Source organism: Lissotriton helveticus, chromosome 7, assembly GCF_964261635.1.
Source record: "Lissotriton helveticus chromosome 7, aLisHel1.1, whole genome shotgun sequence".
NCBI lineage: Eukaryota > Metazoa > Chordata > Amphibia > Caudata > Salamandridae > Lissotriton > Lissotriton helveticus.
The window spans coordinates 1,323,137,253-1,323,158,797 of NC_136068.1; the positions used below are offsets into that span (position 1 = coordinate 1,323,137,253).

General features: G+C 48.4%; 1 protein-coding gene across 8 annotated transcripts in view; it reads right to left on the minus strand.

Annotated features, from left to right (window-relative positions):
• Positions 1 to 21,545, minus strand: part of TNRC6C (trinucleotide repeat containing adaptor 6C) — a 992,178-nt gene that overhangs the window by 24,401 nt on the left and 946,232 nt on the right. For all 8 annotated transcript variants that reach the window (XM_078654625.1, XM_078654629.1, XM_078654624.1 and 5 more), the window contains one exon: positions 17,195 to 17,334. In XM_078654625.1, coding sequence (XP_078510751.1) covers positions 17,195 to 17,334 — 140 coding nt within the window. The remainder of the gene's footprint in view (positions 1 to 17,194; positions 17,335 to 21,545) is intronic.

A 21,545-nucleotide genomic window follows, 5' to 3' on the forward strand; every position in this document is an offset into this window, starting at 1 on the left:
ATTACGATTCGGTAGAGTGAAATAATAATAAAAGCAGGCCTCGCATGTTCCAGAGGATTGTTTTGGAGAAGTTCTAGCACCAGATCATAGGTCGTATGTCACCTGGTTCTACCTCCCCAGATAGTAAATCCGCAGTTTTAGCCCAGCTTCAAGATCACAGCAGGTTCAAAGTTTAGTGCAATTGGCGCTGGCTAGCAGCCAAAAAGCACAATAGAAAATGCATGCCTTGTGATAATTAGGGATTATTCTTTATAAATGTGCTTCCCTCTTTTCATTGTCTTTACCCCCTTTTTTCCAAGTTTCCATCTTGCTTTGCTTCTTTCTGCAACCTACTACCATCTTTCTTCCTTTGCAGTTTTCTTCTTTCTTTACTTGACTTCATGTTCCTTATTGGTTTCCATTTTCTTTTTTATCTTTCTATTCTTTTTCAGCTTTCCTTTACTATTGTCCATCTTTTCTTTTACCTTCTTTCAGCTTTCATCTTTTATTTCATTCTTTATATCTGTTTTTTTCTCATGTTTTTCCTGTTCTCTTTTTCACACGGTTTCTTTTCATTTGCCCCTCACTACTGTTTTCCTTACAATTTTAATTTTCTCCTACACTTTCTCTCTTAGTCACAGCGTTTAGCTTTCTTGGAACCACTAAACACTCGGCCCCGTCATGCTATTGGGTTATTGCCATTTTCTCTGAGACACTCTCAAACCTAAGGCAAAGAGAACATAAGAGCTGTTAAATTCTTTAATAATAGGACTTCCTCATTCACTTAAACAGAGAACCTCTTGGAAGATTGGAGCCCGGTCAAATGGCCACTTTGCCCCGCCTTAAAACAAGTCTCTCTCTAGCCACTTCTACAAAACACTAGACACATGTCCTCCATATAGTTATTGTGTGAGGCGCAAGCAGTGAGCCTAGAAACAGCAGTGTGGCCACATACACAGAGGACGTTTGCAGCATTGAATACATTTAAAAAAGCACCTCGAGACGGATATTTTTCAATGGACTTAAGCTCAAGATTGCTGCCCTAATCCCGAAACAATGAGAAACGCACAAAAATGGCCACCCCTTAAGGAGGAGTGTGGACAGTCCAAAGTATTTTGCTTTAACAGAAGTCAGACTGAGTTATTCAAAAGATCAGTCAAGTACACTGTGAGACTTGCATAACATTTTGTAAGCAAACATGTTGAATGGTAAAAGTAAACCTTATTACATGTTAAAAACAAGTGTAATAAACATTTCTCCTCTGTGAATAAGACTACTCAAGGATAACAATATCGATACACAAAGACATGGAAAACAAGAATCTTAGTTTCAGTAACGTTCTTTCTGTTGGATATAGTAGCTTCCCGAGATTCCTTCATTAATCTGGAAAGGGGCCTCAAGAAAGGTGCTCAAAGGAAATAATTATGTAACGTCCCTTTTCCCCCTTGTTGTACACTGACTGGCAGATATCTGACAGAGCCTCCAACGTAAAAGGAAAATAGCTGCAATGTCTGGATGAAGCTCTAGCTTGTGACAGAGTTGAGCGCAACTTGCTGTGGAAATCCGCCTCCACATATTCCCCTAGATAAACTGCTGGTAATCCAATAAACCTATTACGCATAACAGCAGATTTACTGCTTCTCTGCAATCGATGAGACACACCCCCCCCCCCCCGTCACTCCCCCCTGCTTGTTTACACAAACCATCACAGTCATGTTTGACAGAATCTGTCTGATAACTTCTTTCCTCACATTTGTACACCTAAAGAGCCAGTCTTATTGCCTTCAATTCCAGGTGAATGATAGGACTGCGATCCTGTCTGGGAGACCAAATACTGTTGATTACAAGCTGACCCAGATGAGGACATGAACACCGAATTATTGCTTCAGAAACAATCAAGAACTCAGGTCACAGAGTAAGAATCTGTTCCTCTTTGAAAAGGAGGCATGAGATGTTCACTAAACCATTACTGAGAATATGGTCAATGGTAACACTAGCTTGTCCAATTGGTTACCCAAAACTAGATTTACTGATTCTTCAATGTCTACTGAAGCTGTTCTGTTAAGAGGCGAGCAAATAGAATTAGCCAACCTAAACACCGTCCTGAATAAACAATCTAAAAAAAACGCAAGACAGTGTCTCCCAAAAACGTTCAATAGGAAAGTAAGCAGCATTTCTTCAATGTAACGAAATCTCTTCAAGTCAACTGAAATTTGATATTTTGGAATTTATATCATTATATTGAGACTGTAGCTACTGTAGGCAAGGCGGGACTCCAAACAAAACCCTAAAACATACACAACATGAAAGGAGAAATTACTGTAAATAGTCTTAACAACTGATAATCACTCTCGATAGCATTCTAGCCCATCATGTTTGCTACCCAAGACCAGGCCGCCTCCAGAAAATAGTTTGGGTTGGATGGTTCCTATGATACAACGGTTGGTTTCAGGCTGAGGTAGCATGGTGGGCAAATACACAAACTGTCTTGCAACTTAGGCCTTGCTTTGTTTAGATCATTGCAGCAAATTTTTAGCCTTCTCCCTTTACAGCTGTAGTCCATCAAATGTATGCCTATCAATTGGACACTGATATCCCGTGAGGGCCCAGTTGACCTCATCCATGCATATCTATATGTTATAACCCAACTAGAAGTCATTGGGGAGAAATTAATATTTGTAACACTCACCTACACTCCCCGTACACAAAACTGTTCTACACATCTATTTTCATATACTCTCTTTTTTCGGTAGAGGCGATGATTCTTCTGCTGTGATTGACCCTTCATATTGAGAACAAGCCATCTCAGGAGATGTCCCCTGCTAGCAGTATGACATTGACGTACAAATCTGCAATCAGTCTGCAGAGGATTCGATACATCACAATCAATGCCATCCCCTCTATACTACCCCATTTTTTAAAAGTGAAGAGCATCTGAATCTGACCCCAAAATGGTCCTTCATACGTTTGAAGGTTGCTTTCCTGTGATTTTATGTATTTCACAAATTCTGAATCACATAAGTACTGTGCAGAGTGGTTTCTGACTGGAGAAGGTCAGTCAACATTGTTGGCACAGATTTCACCACCTCTGACGGATAGTGGTGTTAAAGCTCCCAAAGTAACAGCAGCCAAAGTGGAGGCTGAGGACACAGGCTTCTCCACACCACTCCTAAAGGACTTCTCCTTTGTGTCCAGCAGGGCCGGACTGAGAACCAAAACCGGCCCTGGCAAAGTGCTTGGCATTGGGGGTGCAACCGCGCTCGTTGCCAGGGCCAGTTTTCGGCCGATTTTGTTACATAGCCGTTTTTGCAGCAGTGCTGCAAAAACGACCCTGTAACAAAAACGGCCCCCAGGTGCCCAAAACCGGCCCCTACCCTTGCGGCGCACCGGGGGATTGCCCGGAGCCCGTAACAGCCAGTCCGGGCATGGTGTCCAGAACCAGAGCACCTGATGGAGCTTGGAAGATCTCGTTGGTTGATTTTTGAAAAGCATCCTTGTTTACCCGAGAAGCCACCCAAAGAAAACAAGTTACTTACCTGTAAATTGAGTTCTCCAGTATTGGAAGCTTTCATAGATTCACATGCCTGAATCATTCCCCGTCGTCGAGACGGGAGTCTCCGGTATATAAAAAAGCAATGCTTAATAGTATAGCAAACTGAAAAGAGGCCTAGGTCCATTTCACTTTTGCAACCCATAGCCTTTGTTATGTAAAAAAGGCCCAAACTTTTCCCTGAACCAATCAGAGCTCCTCACCCTCTAGAACAGTCCTGAGAGAACCTTCTGCCCCTCAGATTTACGCGCACTTGTGCATAAAGAACACTTGTGGTGCTAAATCTAAGGTGAGCCTCTCAGGGGAGGAGAGTGGGTGCATGTGAATCTATGAAAGCTTCCAATACTGGAGAACTAAAGTTACAGGTAAGTAACTTGTTTTCTTACTCCAGTATTGGAACTTTAATAGATTCACATGCCTGAATCAGAATAGCGAGCAGTGAGATTACAAAGCACATTTCTCTGATACATTTCATAATCATGTAATACAACTTGAAAATCAAGCATGATTTGTAAAACAAGAGAAATTACGGATGGAGGGATGGAAAGAAGGCTCACTGTTACTGGATGATATTCCGCAGTACCGCCTATCCCACCGCCCCATCCGACTCTGCGGCTGCTTCCAAGCAGTAGTGCCTGGTGAAGGTGTGCGTAGATGCCCAGGTCGCTGCTCTGCAGATATCCTGGATTGGCACTCCTCCAAACAGAGTAGTCAGTGGATGTGGCCACTGCCCTCGTGAAATGAGCACGAACTCGTGCATTTAGAGGCTTTCCGGCAGCTTGATGACAGTAGACAATTGCACTGGAAATCCATCTGGCAATTCCCCTTTTAGATAAAGGGAAACCCTTCCTGGGTGCGCTGAAAGCGGCGAAGAGCTGAGAAAATTTGCGAAACCTCTTAGTTTCCTTTAAGTAGAACTTAATACATCTTTGAACGTCTAGTGAGTGTAACACTCTTTCCGCTGCTGTTGACGGATGAGGAAAAAAACGTTTTAACACCAACGGCTCATTCAGATGAAAATCAGTTGGTACCTTTGGAATTAATTTTGGCTTAGTCCTAAGAATCATTCTATCTTCCTGAAACTGTAGGAGAGGGTCCTGAATTGAGAGTGCTTGCAGTTCACCTACTCTTCTTGCTGAAGTTAGTGCAATGAGAAGAGCCACTTTCCAGGACAAGAACTTAAGGTCCGCTCTGTGTATAGGTTCAAACGGTGGCTTCATCAATTGTGACAGTACTATATTGAGATTCCATAGTGGTGGTGGAGGCTTTACTGAAGGAAAGACCCTGAATAACCCCTTCATAAACTGTTTGATGATCCTTGATGACCATATGGATGGGCCTGATGAAGACCTCCTGTAGCGGGATAACGCAGCCAAATGCACCTTGATGGAAGCGTGTGCCAATCCTGACTTTGCTAACAGCAGAATGTAAGGTATAATTTGATGAGGTGCAGCAGTAAGAGGGTGAATGTTCTGTCTCTTACACCACAGACAAAACCTCTTCCATTTCATCCTGTAGGTTTTGTTGCTACTGTCTGCTCTAGCTTTGGACAGGATTCTCCTACATTCGTGTGAGATATTTAGATGACTAAACTCTCAGTGTTCAGGAGAAAGGCCGCTAATCGCAAGGACTTCGGGTCCGGATGAAGCACCTGACCCCTGGACATTGTCAGAAGCGATGGAATTGGTCGCAGCCGAACTGGACGGTCCTCCAACAGCAGCAGGAGTTCCGTGAACCAGTGTTGCCTGGGCCACCACAGGGCTATTAGGATCAGCCTGCACAGCTCTTTTTTGATCGTCATCAGTACGCAGGGAGAAGAGGAATTGGAGGAAAACCGTAAGCAAAGATGCCGGGCCATGCCATGGAAAACACATTCCCCCAAGATCCCTTCTGGGGAAGCCAGCTTGCGAAGTACCAGCATTTCCTGTTCTCTCTTGTGGCGAAGAGGTCCACTATTGGTGTTCCCCACCTTTGAAAGATGCTCTCCATGGTCCCCTGGTCCAGCTCCCATTCGTGGCAGGACGATTTGAGCCTGCTGAGAGTATCCGCCTTGATGTTTTGATCTCCCGGGAGGTGTTCTGCTGACAATGATATTTCTTGTTGAAGAGCCCATTCCCATATCTCCTGGGCCTCCTGAGATAGGGAGAGAGATCTTGTTCCTCCCTGCTTGTTTAAATAGTGCATCGCCGTAGTGTTGTCTGTTCTTACCAACACCGGCGAACTTCGTATTCGTGGTAGGAAGGCTTGCAATGCTAAGCGGATCGTCCTGAATTCCAACAGATTTATGTGTAATCACTGCTCGTGTACCTTCCAACGACCGCTGACTTGAAGGTCCTGAAGGAAAGCTCCCCATCCTTCTAGGGACGCATCTGTCGTCACCACTAATGGAGCCGCTCTTGAAAGAAAAGTCAGACCCCGAGATACATTTTCTTTTTGTGTCCACCATGCCGCTGCCTGCACCATCACTGGTGTCACTCGTACTGTGTCGTCGAAGGATCCCTCCGCTTGACGCCACTGAAGATCGATCTGTTCCTGCCATGGTCGCATCCTTAATCTGCAGTGAGGCACGAGGGGAATGCAAGATGACATCATGCCCAGCAAGGATTTGTACCTGCGGACTGAAAGAGACTTTCTTTTTACAAAGTCTTGGAAGAGGGGCACAATCCTTAGTTGCCTTTCTTCGGAGGGAAACGCCTTGTTGCAGCCCGTGACTAGTATTGCCCCCAGAAATGTGATCACTCTTGTTGGTTGGAGGTTTGATTTTCCTTCATGAAGAGTCAAACCCAGTTTAGCGAACAAATCTACGCAGGCCTGTGTTGACGCCCTGGCTTGTGCTTAGGATGGTGCTTTGACTAACCAGTCATCAAGGTAAGGAAATATTTGATGTTTTTGCTTCCTTAACACAGCCGCCACTAGAGCCAGGCATTTTTTGAACACTCTCGGTGCTGACTTTAGGCCGAATGGCAGTACCTTGAATTGGTAATGTCTTCCGGCTACTAAGAACCGAAGGTTCTGTCTGTGTGCGGGATGGATCGGCACGTGGAAATACGAGTCCTGTAGGTCTAATGTAGTCATATGATCTCCTGGGTTCAATAACGGAAGGATGTCCTGTAGAGACACCATCCTGAAAGATTGCTTTTTGAGATAGGTGTTTAAGGATCTGAGATCCAGAATGGGATGCCATTGGAGCTTGTTTTTCTTGACAAGAAAAAAACGGGAGTAAAACCCCTTGTTTTCTTGGGCATTTGGTACCGGTTCTATTGCTCCCTTTCGAAGCATTGTCCGAATCTCCTGCTGGAGCAGATGCAGATGGCTGGCTTTCTGATGCATCGGAGGCGTACAAGGGGACGTTTGAAGACATTCTAGGGTATGGTCGAATTGAATAATGTTGAGGACCCATTGGTCCATCGTTATTTTTTGCAAATTTTGAAGATGGTGAGCAATCTTTCAACCCAGGGGAGCACTTGATCTCTGGAATGTTGACGTAGCCGGAAGATGGAGGTTGTCATTGTCGTCGGGTGTTGTCCTTCCCCTGACGGCCACCCCTTCCTCTTGGAGCTGATTTCGTATATCCTCCTGATTGACGCTGACTGTACTGTTGGCGGTAGGGTTGCGATGAGGCAGAATAAGAGGAATATCTCCCTTGTTGATATCCTCCTCTACAAGAGGACTATCCTCTACCTCTGGAGCCACGAAAAGGGGCTTTTCTGTACTGCAGTGTTCCCAAAGCCTTTGCAGTATCGGTATCCTTCTTGATACTCTGCAGAGTATCATCAATATGCTTCGCAAATAGATCTTCTCCATTGAATGGGAGGTCTAGAATCTTGTTTTGAACTTCCGGCCTAAAAGCCGGTGCTCGTAGCCATCCCTGCCTGTGCAGGACTGCTGCTCCTCCCAAAGATCTAAATGTCGTCGTCGCTATATCCATAGCGCAGTCTATGACTTCAGCCGAAGTCCTTTCCCCTTCCAGGAGAATCTTTCTGGCTTCCTGCTTCTCCGGTTCCGGCACCTGATTAATGTATGGAGACAGGTCACACCACATTTGCCTGTCGTACCTTCCCAAGATAGCGAGGGCATTAGCGGCTTTAACCAGCAGCGCCGACATTAAGGAAAAACGTTTTCCTGCATTATCCAGTCTTCTGCCTTCTCTGTCTGGAGGTGTCGTGATTGGATCAGATGGATTTCTGGACTTCTGCTGTGCCGCCTGAGTAATCACAGAATCCGGTTTGGGATGACCCAAAAGACAAGCTGGAACATCAGTAGGTGCCTTATACTTTTGTCTAGTCTGGCCAGAACCGGTGTCACCGTAGCTGGCGTCTCCATGACCTTTAATCCTTCTTCCCAAATATGACTCACGATAGGCAAGGACCACACAGACTTGCGATACGACTCCTTGAAGTCGTATAAAAAGCATTCAGCTTTATCCTCAGTCATGGTCTTTCAACAAAGAGGATGGTACACTTGTCATATCCTCACGCTGCTGTTGGCGATATTGGTGCTGTTCTTGGGGATGCTCTTAAAAATCCCCATATTCTTCCTCAGAATCGAAGGACTACTCGCAAAACCATAAGGACCCTCGTCATCCTCGTCCTCCGAATCTTCTTCTTCCAGCAGGTGAGATGGAACCAAGGGAGACACCTTGCTTGGCGATGTAACCTCTGGCGTAATAGGCTTTTTCTAGGGTACCAATCTTTTTTCTGGTGTCTTTTCGGTCGTCGACGGAGATTCCCGTCGCTGTTGTCGACCATGTTATCGTCGTCAACGCCACCGTCGACGTTGTAGTTACCGTCGATGCTGTCCTCGTCGACGCTCCGGCCGTCGTCGTCCTAGTCGACGATGTAGATACAGCTATGCTCGTCAACGTCCTCGTCGATGATGAACCCGTTGACTATATCGCCGTCGAAAGCGTCGACGGCGCCTTCTCACTAGCTTTTACCTCTTCCTTTCTCGTCGACGGCGTCTATGGTTTTGTCGTCAACGATGACATCTTTTTCGTCGACGGTCCCGTCGACAGCGCTAAAACACTTCCCTTCTCCTCAGAAGGTGTAGAGGAAGTCTCTTGATGGTAATCTTGACTCTATGAGGCGATTTTGGAGGTTCTGAGGCGGACTTCTCTTGTTTTACCTCAGAAGCAGAACCCTTCTTCCCCTTAGCATTGCCTGAAGGGGATTTTGAGGGACTGCGCCCTGAAGACCCTGGGGTAGTCTTTTTTGGGGCCTTCTCAGGTCTCTCCCCTGAGGTATGTGTCTGAGGAGATCTACTTCTCTTTTGAGATCTCTTAGACGATCCAGACTCCTCCTCACTCTCACTTGAGAGGATTTCTTTCCTGGCATTCACCTTCTGGAGCCAAATCAGCAGTCTTACCTCACGATCCTCAAAGGTTTTATTTGAAAAGGTTCGACATACCTTACAATCCTCTGCCTTATGGTCTGGATAGAGGCAGTATATGCAATCTTTGTGAGGGTCATCTGTATGAAGCCTCTTCTTAGAGCAGGTGGAACAAGCTCTAAATAATCCCTTTTTCGCCTTCCCAGACATGGTAGATGAATAAGGAATTCCAATAAGAAGAAAGCAGAAGATGAGACCTCAAATCTCAGTCAAAATACTGTTGAAGTGAAGAGTTTGAGCAGAGCTCAAAGGAGACTCCCTAGCTGAACGTGCGGTAGAAAGTCTGAGTGGCAGAAGGTTCTCTCAGGAGTGTTCTAGAGGGTGAGGAGCTCCGATTGGTTCAGGGAAAAGTTTGGGCCTTTTTTTACATACCAAAGGCTATGGGTTGCAAAAGGGAAATGGGCCTAGGCCTCTTTTCAGTTTGCTATACTACTAAGCATTGCTTTTTTATATACCGGAGACTCCCGTCTCGACGACGGGGAATGATTCAGGCAGGTGAATCTATGAAAGTTCCAATACTGGAGTAATAGGGGCTTCCTTATGAAGAACCAGAGTCTCTATCCCAGTCCCTGTCCTACTGCAGTGCTTCTGCTTCCTAGAAGAACAGAATGGGTATTAACTCATCATATCAATCAATCAATCAGGAGTTTGTTAAAGCGCAACTACTCACCCGTAAGGGTCTCAAGGCGCTAGGGGTGGATGGGGTTTGGAGGGGTGCAGGTTCCATTCCATCAAGGAGGGGGTCTGTCGAAGAGCCAGGTTTTGAGCTTTCTTGCAAAGATGGGGAGCGATGTTGTCTGTCTGAGGTGGAGCGGAAGCGCGTTCCATGCTTTGGCCGCGAGGAAGGAGAAGGAGCGGCCTCCCGATCTGGTCTTTCTGGTGCGGGGGACCACAGCGTAGGAAAGCTGGGCTGATCGTAGGGTCCTTTGGGGTGCGTGGAATTTGAGTCGGCTGTTCAGGTATGCTGGTCCGGTGCCGTGGAGGGCCTTGTGTGCGTGGGTGAGCATCTTAAAGGTGATTCTCGCCTCAACGGGAAGCCAGTGGAGTGTGCGCAGGTGCTGGGAGATGTGGCAGTGTTTTGGCAGGTTGAGGACCAGTCTTGCGGCAGCGTTCTGGATGTTCTGTAGCTTGCGGATGAGGTTTTTGTTTATTCCGGCGTAGAGTGCGTTGCCGTAGTCGAGTCTGCTGGTGACCAGGGCGTGAGTGACTGTCTTTCGGTGTTCGAGGGGGATCCATTTGAAGGTCTTACGAAGGAGGCGGAGGGTGTGGAAGCAGGAAGATGAGACAGAGTTAATCTGGCGGTCCATTTTGAGCTCGGAGTCCAGGATGATTCCCAGGTTTCTTCCAAGATTTCCTCTTCAACTGCAAATATGACGGCCATTGGGACTTGAGAATTGTTAAGGTCAGCTTTGCTCCCACTAATTGTTATATATCTTAAAGGCAGCCAAACCGTGCTTTTGACCCAGACACCGAAGGCAGAGGTTGTGCTAGTCAGTGACTAACATTTGTTTCCACCACTGCTCATACCTCCTGAACCTGGTAGAATTTGAAGGTGACATACTACAAAATTATAGAAAAAAAATAAGATAAACCTGAAAACAATTCTCAGAAGAGGAATGAGTCAGGACCCCACGTATGAGAAGTGTGGCTATTGGCATCACTTGTGCATGTGGCACCCTACATGTAATTTCTGGAGTGTTCATGACTTCAGCATCGATACTGTGTGTGGCACCACCAGGCATCGGTGACCTGATGTTGCTGGAAATGTTTCTGGGTCTAGTTAATTGTCTGGGGAGGAGTTCAAAGGAGGAATCTCTGGGAAGGAATATGCTACTTACCAGTATGCATCTGTTCTTGGCATGTAGGGCTGCTGACATTTATATCTGTGCATAGATCGCCGCCTAGTGTTGGGTCCGGATGATTGCACATTGTTGTCCTGGAAGAGTCTTCGAAGTATCACGAGATAAGTGGCTCCTCCCTTGGACTACAGTGCGCATGGGCATCCTCTCCATCTTCAGATTGTTTTTCGCCATTGTGGCAGAGATGGAGTGTAATACAGTAAGTGATGACCATGCCTGAGAATGATTCTGAGTGCTACAGCTGCGACAGGCACCGGGGAGGAGGGCGGGCGATATAAATGTCAGCAGCCCTACATGCCAAGAACAGATGCATACTGGTAAGTAGCATATTCCGTTCGAGGCATGTGGGCTGCTGAATTTATATCTGTGCACAGAATAAATAGCAGTATCCTCCTTAGCGGCGGTTGCCCCTGCCAGCTGCAGCAGTCTGAAAACGAGTTCTGAGAACAGCCTGACCTACAGCAGCTTGCTGTTTGGAGTGTACATCCACGCAGTAGTGTTTGGTGAATGTGTGTATGGTGTTCCATGTGGCTGCTCTACATATATCCTCTAGAGGAATGTTACCTAGGAAAGCCATGGATGCCCCTAACTTGCATGTGGAATGCGCTCTTGGGGGAACTGTTAATGTGCGTTTAGCTTTTTGATAACAGATTTGTATGCACTTAACAATCCATCTGGCTATACCTGACTTGGAAATGGGGTTGCCTTTGTGTTGTGGAGAGAAGGCAACAAACAGTTGCTTAGTTTTCCTGAAATCCTTCGTCCTGTCTATGTAATACAGGAGAGCTCTTTTAACATCTAGCGTGTGCAGTGCTCTGTCTGCCACCGAGTCTGGATTTGGGAAGAAAACGGGCAGTTCTATGGTTTGGTTAATGTGGAACTGCGAAACCACCTTAGGCATGAATTTCGGGTTGGTACGCAGCACCACCCGATTAGCATGAATTTGTATGAATGGCTCTTGAATAGTTAGGGCTTGAAGCTCACTAACTCTCCTTAGCGATGTGATTGCCACTAGAAAAGCCACTTTCCATGTTAGAAACTGTATCTCACAAGAGTGAAGAGGTTCAAAGGGTGGTCCCATTAGTCTGGTGAGAGCTATGTTTAGATTCCAGACAGGTGAAGGAGGGTGTCTGGGAGGAATCACTCTTTTGAGCCCTTCAATAAAAGCTTTAATGGCGGGCACTTTAAAAAGAGAAAGATGCTGTCTGTTCTGAAGATAAGCTGCCATTGCGGCCAAATGTATCCTAATGGAACTATATGCCAGATTGCATCTGTATAAGTGCAACAAATAACATATATTGTTTTGCGTGGATGCATCTAGCGGATTTATGTCATTATGAGAACAGTAAATGACAAATCTCTTCCATTTGGCCGCATAGCATGCCCTGGTTGTAGGTCTTCTTGCCTCCTTGATAATGTTCATACAGTCAGGGGGCAGGTTGAGGTAGCCAAACTATGACCTCAGGAGCCATATTGCAAGGCTCAACTGTTGCGGATCTGGGTGCTGAATGTCTCCACGGTTTTGAGTGAGAAGACTGGGCTTGAGTCACAGCCGTTGGTGAGGCACCACTGAAAGTTCTAGGAACGTGGTGTACCACGCTTGCCGTGCCCACGTTGGAGCAACTAGGATGAGCGTCATGGAGTGCTGCCGCAGTTTGCATGCCACTAGCGGTATGAGCGGTGCTGGAGGAAAAGCGTACGCAAATCTGCCTGACCAGTTCATCCATATCGCATTGCCCTGAGACTGCGGGTGTGGGAACCTGGCGGCGAAGGTTTGGCATTTTGCGTTTTCCTTTGTGGCGAATAGGTCTATCTCTGGATGACCCCACTGCTGGAAATATGGTTGGAGCACTGAGGGGTGTATCTCCCACACGTGCATCTGGTGGCTGTGCCTGCTGAGCAGGTCCGCCATCTGGTTGTCTTTGCTTGGGAGATGTTCCGCCATGAGGAACATGTTCCTTTGAATGGCCCACAATCACATGCTCTGGGCTAGATGAGACAATTGTGGAGAGTGCGTACCTCCCTGCTTCTGGATGTAATACATGGCAGTCATGTTGTCCGTCCGGATCAGCACGACTTTGTGGCACAGATGCAGTCTGAATGCCTTCATTGCCATGAAAATTGCCATGAGCTCCAATAGGTTGATATGCATCTTTTCAGATGTCCTTGAGTCTGGTTCCACTGTCGTGCTAAGCACTCCTGAAGCGGACGCATGTGTAGCCTTGCATGAGGGACTATAAAGATGCAGGAGTCCATCATACCTATTAGCTGCATGAAAACCTGCGCTGGGAGCGAGTGTTGGGGCCTGAATTTTTGAATGAGCAATTGCATGCTGTTGACTCTGGCAGAGTTTTGGTGCGCTGTCGCTGTCAGAGTGTTGATTGTCGCACCCAGGTACTGTTGTACATGTGCGGGTTGAAGGTGTGATTTTGGGTAATTTAGTGAAAATCCTAGACTGTGTAGGAAGTGAATTGTGCGGGACATGTGGCTGGCACATTGCTGGGCTGACTTTGCCTGAACAAGCCAGTCGTCCAGATAAGGATAGACATGGATGTGTTGTCTCCGAAGATGCGCCGCCACTGTCGCTAAGCACTTGGTGAACACCCTGGGGGCAGTGGTGACCCCGAAAGGCAGGACCTTGAACTGGTTATGCTGGTTGTTTATGGTGAACCTGAGATATTTTCTGTGTCCTGGGTGAATGGGGATGTGGAAATATGCGTATTTCAGGTCTAGGGTTGCTAGGAAGTCCCCCTGACTGAGCAATGGTAGAACTTGATGTAAAATCAGCATGTGAAAATATTCTGACAAGATGTACTGGTTCAGGGGTCTGAGGTCTAGAATGGGCCTGAGAGACCCGTCCTTTTTTGGGATTAAGAAGTACAGTGAGTACACCCCTGTACCCTGCTGATTTAAAGGCACGAGTTCTATGGCCCCTTTTTGCAGCATGCAGAGTACTTCTTGCTGCAATAAGTGCATGTGCTCTGCGGACATAGGACGGTGCTTTGGGGGTATGTTGGGTGGAGTGGAGGTTAGTTCTAGACAATAGCCGTATTGGATAAGGTCTGTCACCCACCTGTATGTCGTTATGTCTTCCCAGACTGGCAGGAACTGCTGAAGTCTTCCCCCCGACTGGTGTTATATGGTCGGGGGGCAGTGACAAGACGTCACTGTTTATTAGTGGCGGAGGATCTGTTATTATTTCTGCGTCCTCTGCCTTTTGTGCTGTTCCCACGATAGCCACCCCTATTGTTTTTGTTATAGGTGGTCTGCGAGCCCCCTCTGTTGTATTGTGCTTGCTGTGATGCTTGACCTCTGGAGGCTCCCCTGTTACCGGAGCGACGAAAGGAACCGCCCCTGAACTGTTGTGACTGCAGAGCCCCCATGGATTTTGTTGTCTCAGTGTCTTTTTTAATTTTCTCAAGGGTGGTGTCTATATCAGGACCAAAGAGAAAGTTAGGGTTAACCGGCTGGTTGAGTAAAGTAGTTTGTATCTCCGGCTTAAAACCAGAGATGCGTAGCCAGGCATGCCTTCTAAGCATCACACTTGTGTTTATGGCTCTAGCTGCCGTGTCTGCTGCATCTAGTGCACACTTGATGGACGCATTTGAAATTAATTTTTCCTCCTGTATCAGCATTTCTGCTCCCTCCTTATAAGCCTCAGGCAGGTGTTGCAGTAGCTGCTCTAACGTGTCGTAGTGCGCCCTATCATATCTGGCTAATAGGGCCTGTGTATTGGAGATCCTCCAAATATTTGCTGCTTGAGCCGCTACTCGCTTGCCAGATGCTTCAAAGATTTTGGATTCTTTGTCCGGAGGGGGAGCATCACCACTGGTTTGAGAGTTTTCCCTTTTACGCGCATTAGCCACCACGAGGGAGTCCAACGGGAGCTGGCCTTTGATGTACGTAGGGTCTACAGGCGCAGGCCGGTACTTCTTTTTAATCCTTGGGTTTACAACCCGTGCCCTTGTGGTCTCCTTGAAGATGTCAGTAGCATGTTTAAGGACACCCTTCAGCATAGGCAATGTTTTTACTGATCTTTCAGAAGTCAAGAAATTATCAAACATAAAGTCCTCCTCTACTGGGTCAGCATGCATGGCCACATCATGGTTTTTGGCTGCCCTTTTAATCAAAGTGTTAAGCGCAGCAGTATCTTCAGTAGGCGAGGTTTTGATGGTATAGGACTGGGTATCAGGCGTGCTGTGTGGCTCACCAGGGTCAACAGGGTCAGTCCAGGTTTGCTGTTCATCCTGATCTGTGTCAGCAGGATAATTGAACTCATCTTCATTGTATCCCTCCCCTATGTCCTCATAGGTGCGTGTGGGCGAATAGGAATAGTCTTGTTCATAGGACTCCACAGGCTCAGAAAGGACAGGTGAGGCTGCCGAGTCTCTTCCTTTTTAGAGGGATTTTGTATGACTCCAAAGGAGTTTCTGGAACTATTTTCCGTTTGTAAATGAGTCTACCCGTATCCGAGTCGATGAACAGTTTTGACTGATTGTCGTAGGAGGGTGGTAGGAACATCACATCCTCTTCAGCGGACTGACTCCTTGAAACTGCCGACACTTTCTTGGTAGTGTCGGTGCTTTTTTGTGGCTCCAAGGTTTTTGGTTGAGCGGTCGGGGGCAGTCCATATTTAATAGGTTGTGTAAGCAGTGGAGACGAACCGACCTTTTTTGAGGGTGTTGCCGTCTTCGATCCGACCAACTTTGTAGGATCACTGGGCTGCTTGCGGCCCTGCGTTGATTCGAGCTGTCGGTGCGCAACAGGTACGCCTTTCTGCTTGGACGCGACGTGCTCTTTCGGGTCGGGTGCACTTTTCGACTCGAAGGCCTTGCTGTATATCGGCGCCGAGGCTGGAAGTTTTGGATCGACAGTCCTTCTAGCCTTGAGTCCTTTGCCAGTGTCGCCATCTTTGTGCGCGGACATCGACAGCGCGACGTGCTTGACGGCAGAGACAGGTTTTGGCGTCCCGTGTTTCGGGTCGACGCCCCCTTGTGACCCCGTAGGGTTGATGACACTTTTAGATTGGGCTGGAGCCGACGAATCCGAGGCTGTCGATCCGAGGACAGTCTTCAGCAGTTTCTGTTTCGATACAGTTGCTGTCGGTTTCGATTTTGCCGCTGAAAGTGGGTGATTGACCGATGGCTCTGTAGAAGTATTCTTAGCAGGGCCTGGACGCGGGGCTATAGAATGCGGGTAAAGATCTTGGCTAAGGCCTTCCGGCGATGCCTCGACCTGAGCCTTAGAGAGTATAGTGTCAGTATTGGGCCCGCGATTGCGGACGGGCCTTGCTCATCGCTTGAGTCGTCATCGACGGCTCCGATGGCTTCTGCGTCGTCTCCTACCTCGACGATGTCTTCCTCATGGATGTAGTCTTGTTGTTCGTCCACACTATAATGTGAGTCGTGCTCCGATGCAGGGTCCGACTGCTGTTCAGGATCCTCCTGATCGGCTCCCTCGATGTCGTCTGCCTCGAAGATATCTTCTGGGTCTGGCGCTGTCTGGTGGGCCGACTGTCGCGCGGCGCGCCGAAGCGTTTTCTTCGGCCGGAACTTGGAACAGGCCATACAGCTGGCCTCGTAGTGGTCCGGGGAGAGGCACTTATTGCACACCGGGTGCACATCGATGTGAGGGTATTTGGAGTTGCAGACGGGGCATCTCTTGAACGGGCTCCGTTCCATCGTCAACGCTCGTCGGGGCCTAGAGGTCGAAAAGGCAATACGGCCTTCGAAGTCCTGTTAGAAGAACTGGATGAAGTACTGGGCACCGAACGAGAGAATACCGACGCCCCTAAGGCCTTTTGGCCTCGCGAAAAGAGTTTTAAGTATATTCCGAACTTGAGTCAAGAAAGTACATCCGAACCCAATGGAGGAAAAAAACAATCTGAAGTTGGAGAGGATGCCCATGCGCACTGTAGTCCAAGGGAGGAGCCACCTATCTCGTGATACTTCGATGACTCTTCCAGGACAACAATGTGTAATCATCCGGACCCAACACTAGGCGGCGATCTATGCACAGATATAAATTCAGCAGCCCACATGCCTCGAACATACCCATTAGAAACATTCATTTTTATAAATCAATGGTGCTTTTAACACTACTTTTAAGCAAATAATATAGCTCAGTAGAGTAATGCAGCAGAACCAATAAACTGTCTCATTAGGAGATTAACAAAATACATCTCACAGAGCTGGGCTTTAAAACATTTCTTACCTAAATCAAGAGATGGGGCTTTTCATAGTTAAAAGTGCACTATTCGGTTTTACCAACATTTTATGATCATAGATTAGCATATTTGGATAGCAATCAATGCAGAGTACTGTTCTCATCATGCAATTCACACTATTAATCACTCAGAGATGGTAGGTGAAAGAATGACAAATATTTAGCAAATTAGCATAGGTCTGCAGATACTTACATGTGAAGAGATTTCTGTGCCTTGGCAGCTTCCTCCTTGGAACTGTAACGGACAACGGCATTGCCCTGCGTTAGGTTCAAGTGGAATGTAATAAGCGGACCGTGCTGCAGACAGAGGGTGCGCAAAGTGGAACCGTCAATCTGATCCACCCGAGGTGGAATGGAGAGAAAACAACAATAAGTTACAAAGTACCTAATAAGTTGGGTAAATTGCTTACTCCCCAAGGGTAAAAAACACTTTTGGGGCCATTAAGGAATATCAGATTGTAAATAGCATCCACACTAAGACCTCTTCATCTCCTAGTAGTTACATAGTGTAATGTAAAATGCAACGTAGCCTAGCCCTCCTCCAATCAGAAGGTTAAGTGGATAACAGAACATTGCTTAACACACACACACTTAAGCAATATGTGCTTTAAAAAAAATCAAACTGCTTTTAAAAAACTTAAATAAAATAAGTTGCGTCACAGCACTCACTGAAAAACCTGGCTCAGACTGCCCATCTAAAGCAGAATAGGTTTTTCCTACTGAGAGATTTAAAACAAAGCGAGTGGACATCATCGTTATTTCTCATTCATAAGGCGCAACCGAGTGATTCAGTTACAAGTAATATGTAGACACCACCATAAAAAATTAAATGGTTACTTACTTGTAGTACGAGTTACTTACCTTCGGTACCGATGCATCTGGTAGAGACGATTCTAGCCGCAGATTCCTGAACGTAGAATTATCCCCAGGCGTGAGACTGGATCCGGAATTTTTTTGCCACAGCACCCCTGAGCGCCAGGGGGACGGCATCACGCGACTCCGCCCAGGCGTCGTCCGCGCATGTAACGTCAGCGAAGCCACATAGGTCCCACCCCGGCGCGCCTACGTCAGTTTTCTTCAGAGAACTTTTCCGCGCCACAACGAAGAACAGCTCACAAAAACCAGACCAGGCCACTGAGGAGGTAGAGGGGGAGGAGGAGGAGGCCGAAGCCCCGCCAATAATCTCCGGATGGGCGAGTCTGCCAGGGTGTGGAACAAAAGGGTGCCATCAAAGGGAAGATCCACCAGCTGTTCCCGCACATTTTCCCGGAAGACACTGTCCCAAAGCCAAGCATGGCGGCGAAGGGCAACCAAAGAAGCCATGGCACGACCAAGCACCACCGAGATGTCCAGAGCGGAGCAAAGAATGAAGAACGCCAGCTCCCGGCCATTTAATGCATGGTGCCGCAAGCCAACACCAGCACCCTCCTGAAAAGCTGCAGATCCAAGGGACTCCGCCGAGTCCCACAAGCAAGACGTAGCCCTAGCCACCACACAAAGCGTTAAGGGCCCGCAGAGCAGCACTGGTCAAAGAAAATATATTGCGGCCCAAAGAGTCCAGGGAAGGAAAGGCGGTCTGCAAAAAGGAAACACTGGCAGAGGGGTGGAGGGAAAAACACACCGGGTCACGCGGTGCTGGAAGGTGCCGGTGCACAAGGTGTTGGGGCACCGGATCCCCAGAGGCAGGGCGATCCAAAGTCCCCGTCAAAGATGAATGGTGCGAACCTTCAAAGTGGAGCAGCAGCTCCCTCCCACCAGAGCCCTGGTGAAGAACCTCCAAAAGATAATCCGCAGGGAAATGGGCAGCCGGATCCCACAAGCGCAAAATTCCCAGCGCCGTGGAACAGCGCGCGGGCCCCGCGGCGGAAAAAGCAGCTCCTCTGTGGGCGACAGCTGCAAACTAAGGCGGCCATCCCCTAAACCAAGCGGAGCGGGGAAGGGCCAGGCCCGGAAAGGAGAAAGACGCCGAAGAGTGGGGGACCTGTGGTTCCTCCGGCGAAAACCGCGGCTGCGGTGACCACAAGGAGCTGTCTTTCGATGATGTCGGGGAAAAGGCCACGACGCGGTGGCCCGTCTGCGGTGAGGACAACACCAGCAGGCGCCCAACCTCTGGGGAAGAGGTGGCATCCGAGGACGAATCCACTACCTGACCCCTGTCCGGTGCCGTGGAGTCCGCAACCTGGAGCAGGGCGTTGTCGTCCAGCACCACAGGAGACGCCGGACAAGTCTCCACCACGTCACAGCACAGGGGACCAGGGCTGGGCTGGAGCAGAGGTGGCCAAAGGACGGTGCCGGAATGGCACCGACTCAACCTCCGACTAGGCAGCCGCCTGCGTGGAGGGACGAGAAGCACCTGGAGAGCAACAAGAAGTCCCCCACCAGCCTCGAACCATAGGAGGACGAGAGGGGTCCGCCGACCCCCATGGCAGCGCCAAGGCCGACTCTACCTCGTCCGAGGCAACCGCCTGTGTGGAGGGACGAGAGGGACCCGGGGAGTGACAAGGTGTGTCCCGCCAGCCTCGACCCACGAGGGGACAAGAGGGGCCAAGAGGGGCCTGCCGACCACTGCGGCGCCGCCAAGGCCGACTCGACCTTCGACGAGGCAGCCGTCTGCATGGAGGGACGAGAAGGACCAGGGGAGGGGCAAGGGGTCCCCCTCCAGACCATGACGGGACGAGAGGGGTCCACCGACCTCTGTGGCGCAGCCTGGGCCAGCAGCTGCTGGCGCTGTAGTGGCATCACCTCGGCCTCAGACAGAATAGCCACCTGTCTAAAGGGCCGAGTGTGGCTCGGGGAAGCGACCCTCCCCAAGCCCCCGGCGACCTCCAGCGACACCCACAGAGTTTGCGGTGAAGCAGAGGAGCCGTGGTCCGAAGGAGGGACCCCTAAAGGGCCGCACCCCAACGGCACCACATCCTCCGACCCTGGATACGTACCAGTCGGAGACGACGCAGAGGGCCCCGCATAGCACAAGGGATCCATCGACATCAGAGGATGTGAAGGAGGAGGAGGAGAAGCCAGCGAGGCCTGCAAAGCCGCCGCATTTGTCTCCATCGGGGCTCTCGAAGCCACCTCACCGGGAAATGGTGGGTAGGGGGACGATACACGGGGCCGGAAACTAGCCCTGGGGGACAAACTGCAACACTTACCAACAGGGGAGCGACGCTCTTGTGGCACAGGAAAGGGATGAGGACGACGACGATGACGGCCGCTCCGAAAATCGTCCGCAGAAACTGATCAAGGTCACGAAGCCGATCTGGTCATGCGAGCCAAGAGAAGTTTCATCCGGCGATCCCGCCACGACTTTGGCTTCAACTGTTGGCACGCCTCACAATCAGTGGAGCCATAATCCTCCCCCAAGCACCACATGCAAATGAGGTGAGGTTCCGTCGCCGACATCAATCGCCCACAAGACGAACACGTCTTAAAGCCCGAAGGCATCCGCACACTGTTCACAACACACGCAAAAGCAAAGGAAAGGGCCTAAACAGGCCCGGAGCACGAACCGGATCCGCGTTGCACGCGGAAAAGGAAAAAAACTGACGTAGGCGCGCCGGGCTGCTGTGGCAAAAAAAGTCTGGATCCAGTCTCACGCCTGGAGATAATTCTACGTTAAGGAATCTGCGGCTAGTAGTCTCTATCAGATGGAGTAGTTTGCAGCTTTAAAAATTACGACATAATAATTCCTTCTGTAATCTTTTTCTTTTGGCATCACAGAGGACAATTTGGTAATATATCCTACCCCTGTGATGGCAGATATATGCCACGGCAGTCTTTTTACATAGGTGCCATCTTCAGATTCTATCCCTCCCTCTTCAGTTGTTACGAATTCCTTGTTAGTGTTCAGGCCCTACCAATTTGTTAGCTAAAAATAAAATCACTTCTGTTGAGGTGCACAGGCTGCATGTGAATCCATAAAGTTCTTCAGGCTGCAAACCTACTCCTACAGGTAATGAATTTCTTTTGGCAGCATGAATCTTTTTTATATTCACAAGCTGTACATTGATTTTTTAGCGGTATCCTTCTTGGGAGGCTGGGTTGAAAAGAGAGAGTGAAAGCAAACAAACAGGTGTTTTAATACCTTCTGTTTCACCTGTGCTTCTCTATTCACTTGAATATCAACACAATGGTGTTTGGTGAGGGTATGCATGAATGACCACAGCTGCCATTCAAATGTCTTTAATGCAAACGTTTGCTAAAAAGGTAAGTGTTGCCCCCTTTTTTACTTGTAAAGTGGGACTATGGTTTCTCCTCTAGTGCCACTCCTGCCTTCTGGTATAATGCTTGGATTGTCTGTACTTATCATCTTGCAACGAGTCCCTTGCACAGCAGTGAGCCCGTGTTTGGTGGTGCTAAGGAAACAAAGAATTGGCTCCATATCCTGATCAGTTTTGTTTGTCAAAGGTAGTGCATTACTGCATTACCTCCACTCATCTAATTGATTCTGTACGTGTTTTTGGATGCTGGAAGAATCTGAGCAACTGACGGCAATATTAGTATAAAAGTGTGTGGGTGAGCTCTCCATTTGCAGGAACTGGAGCGGT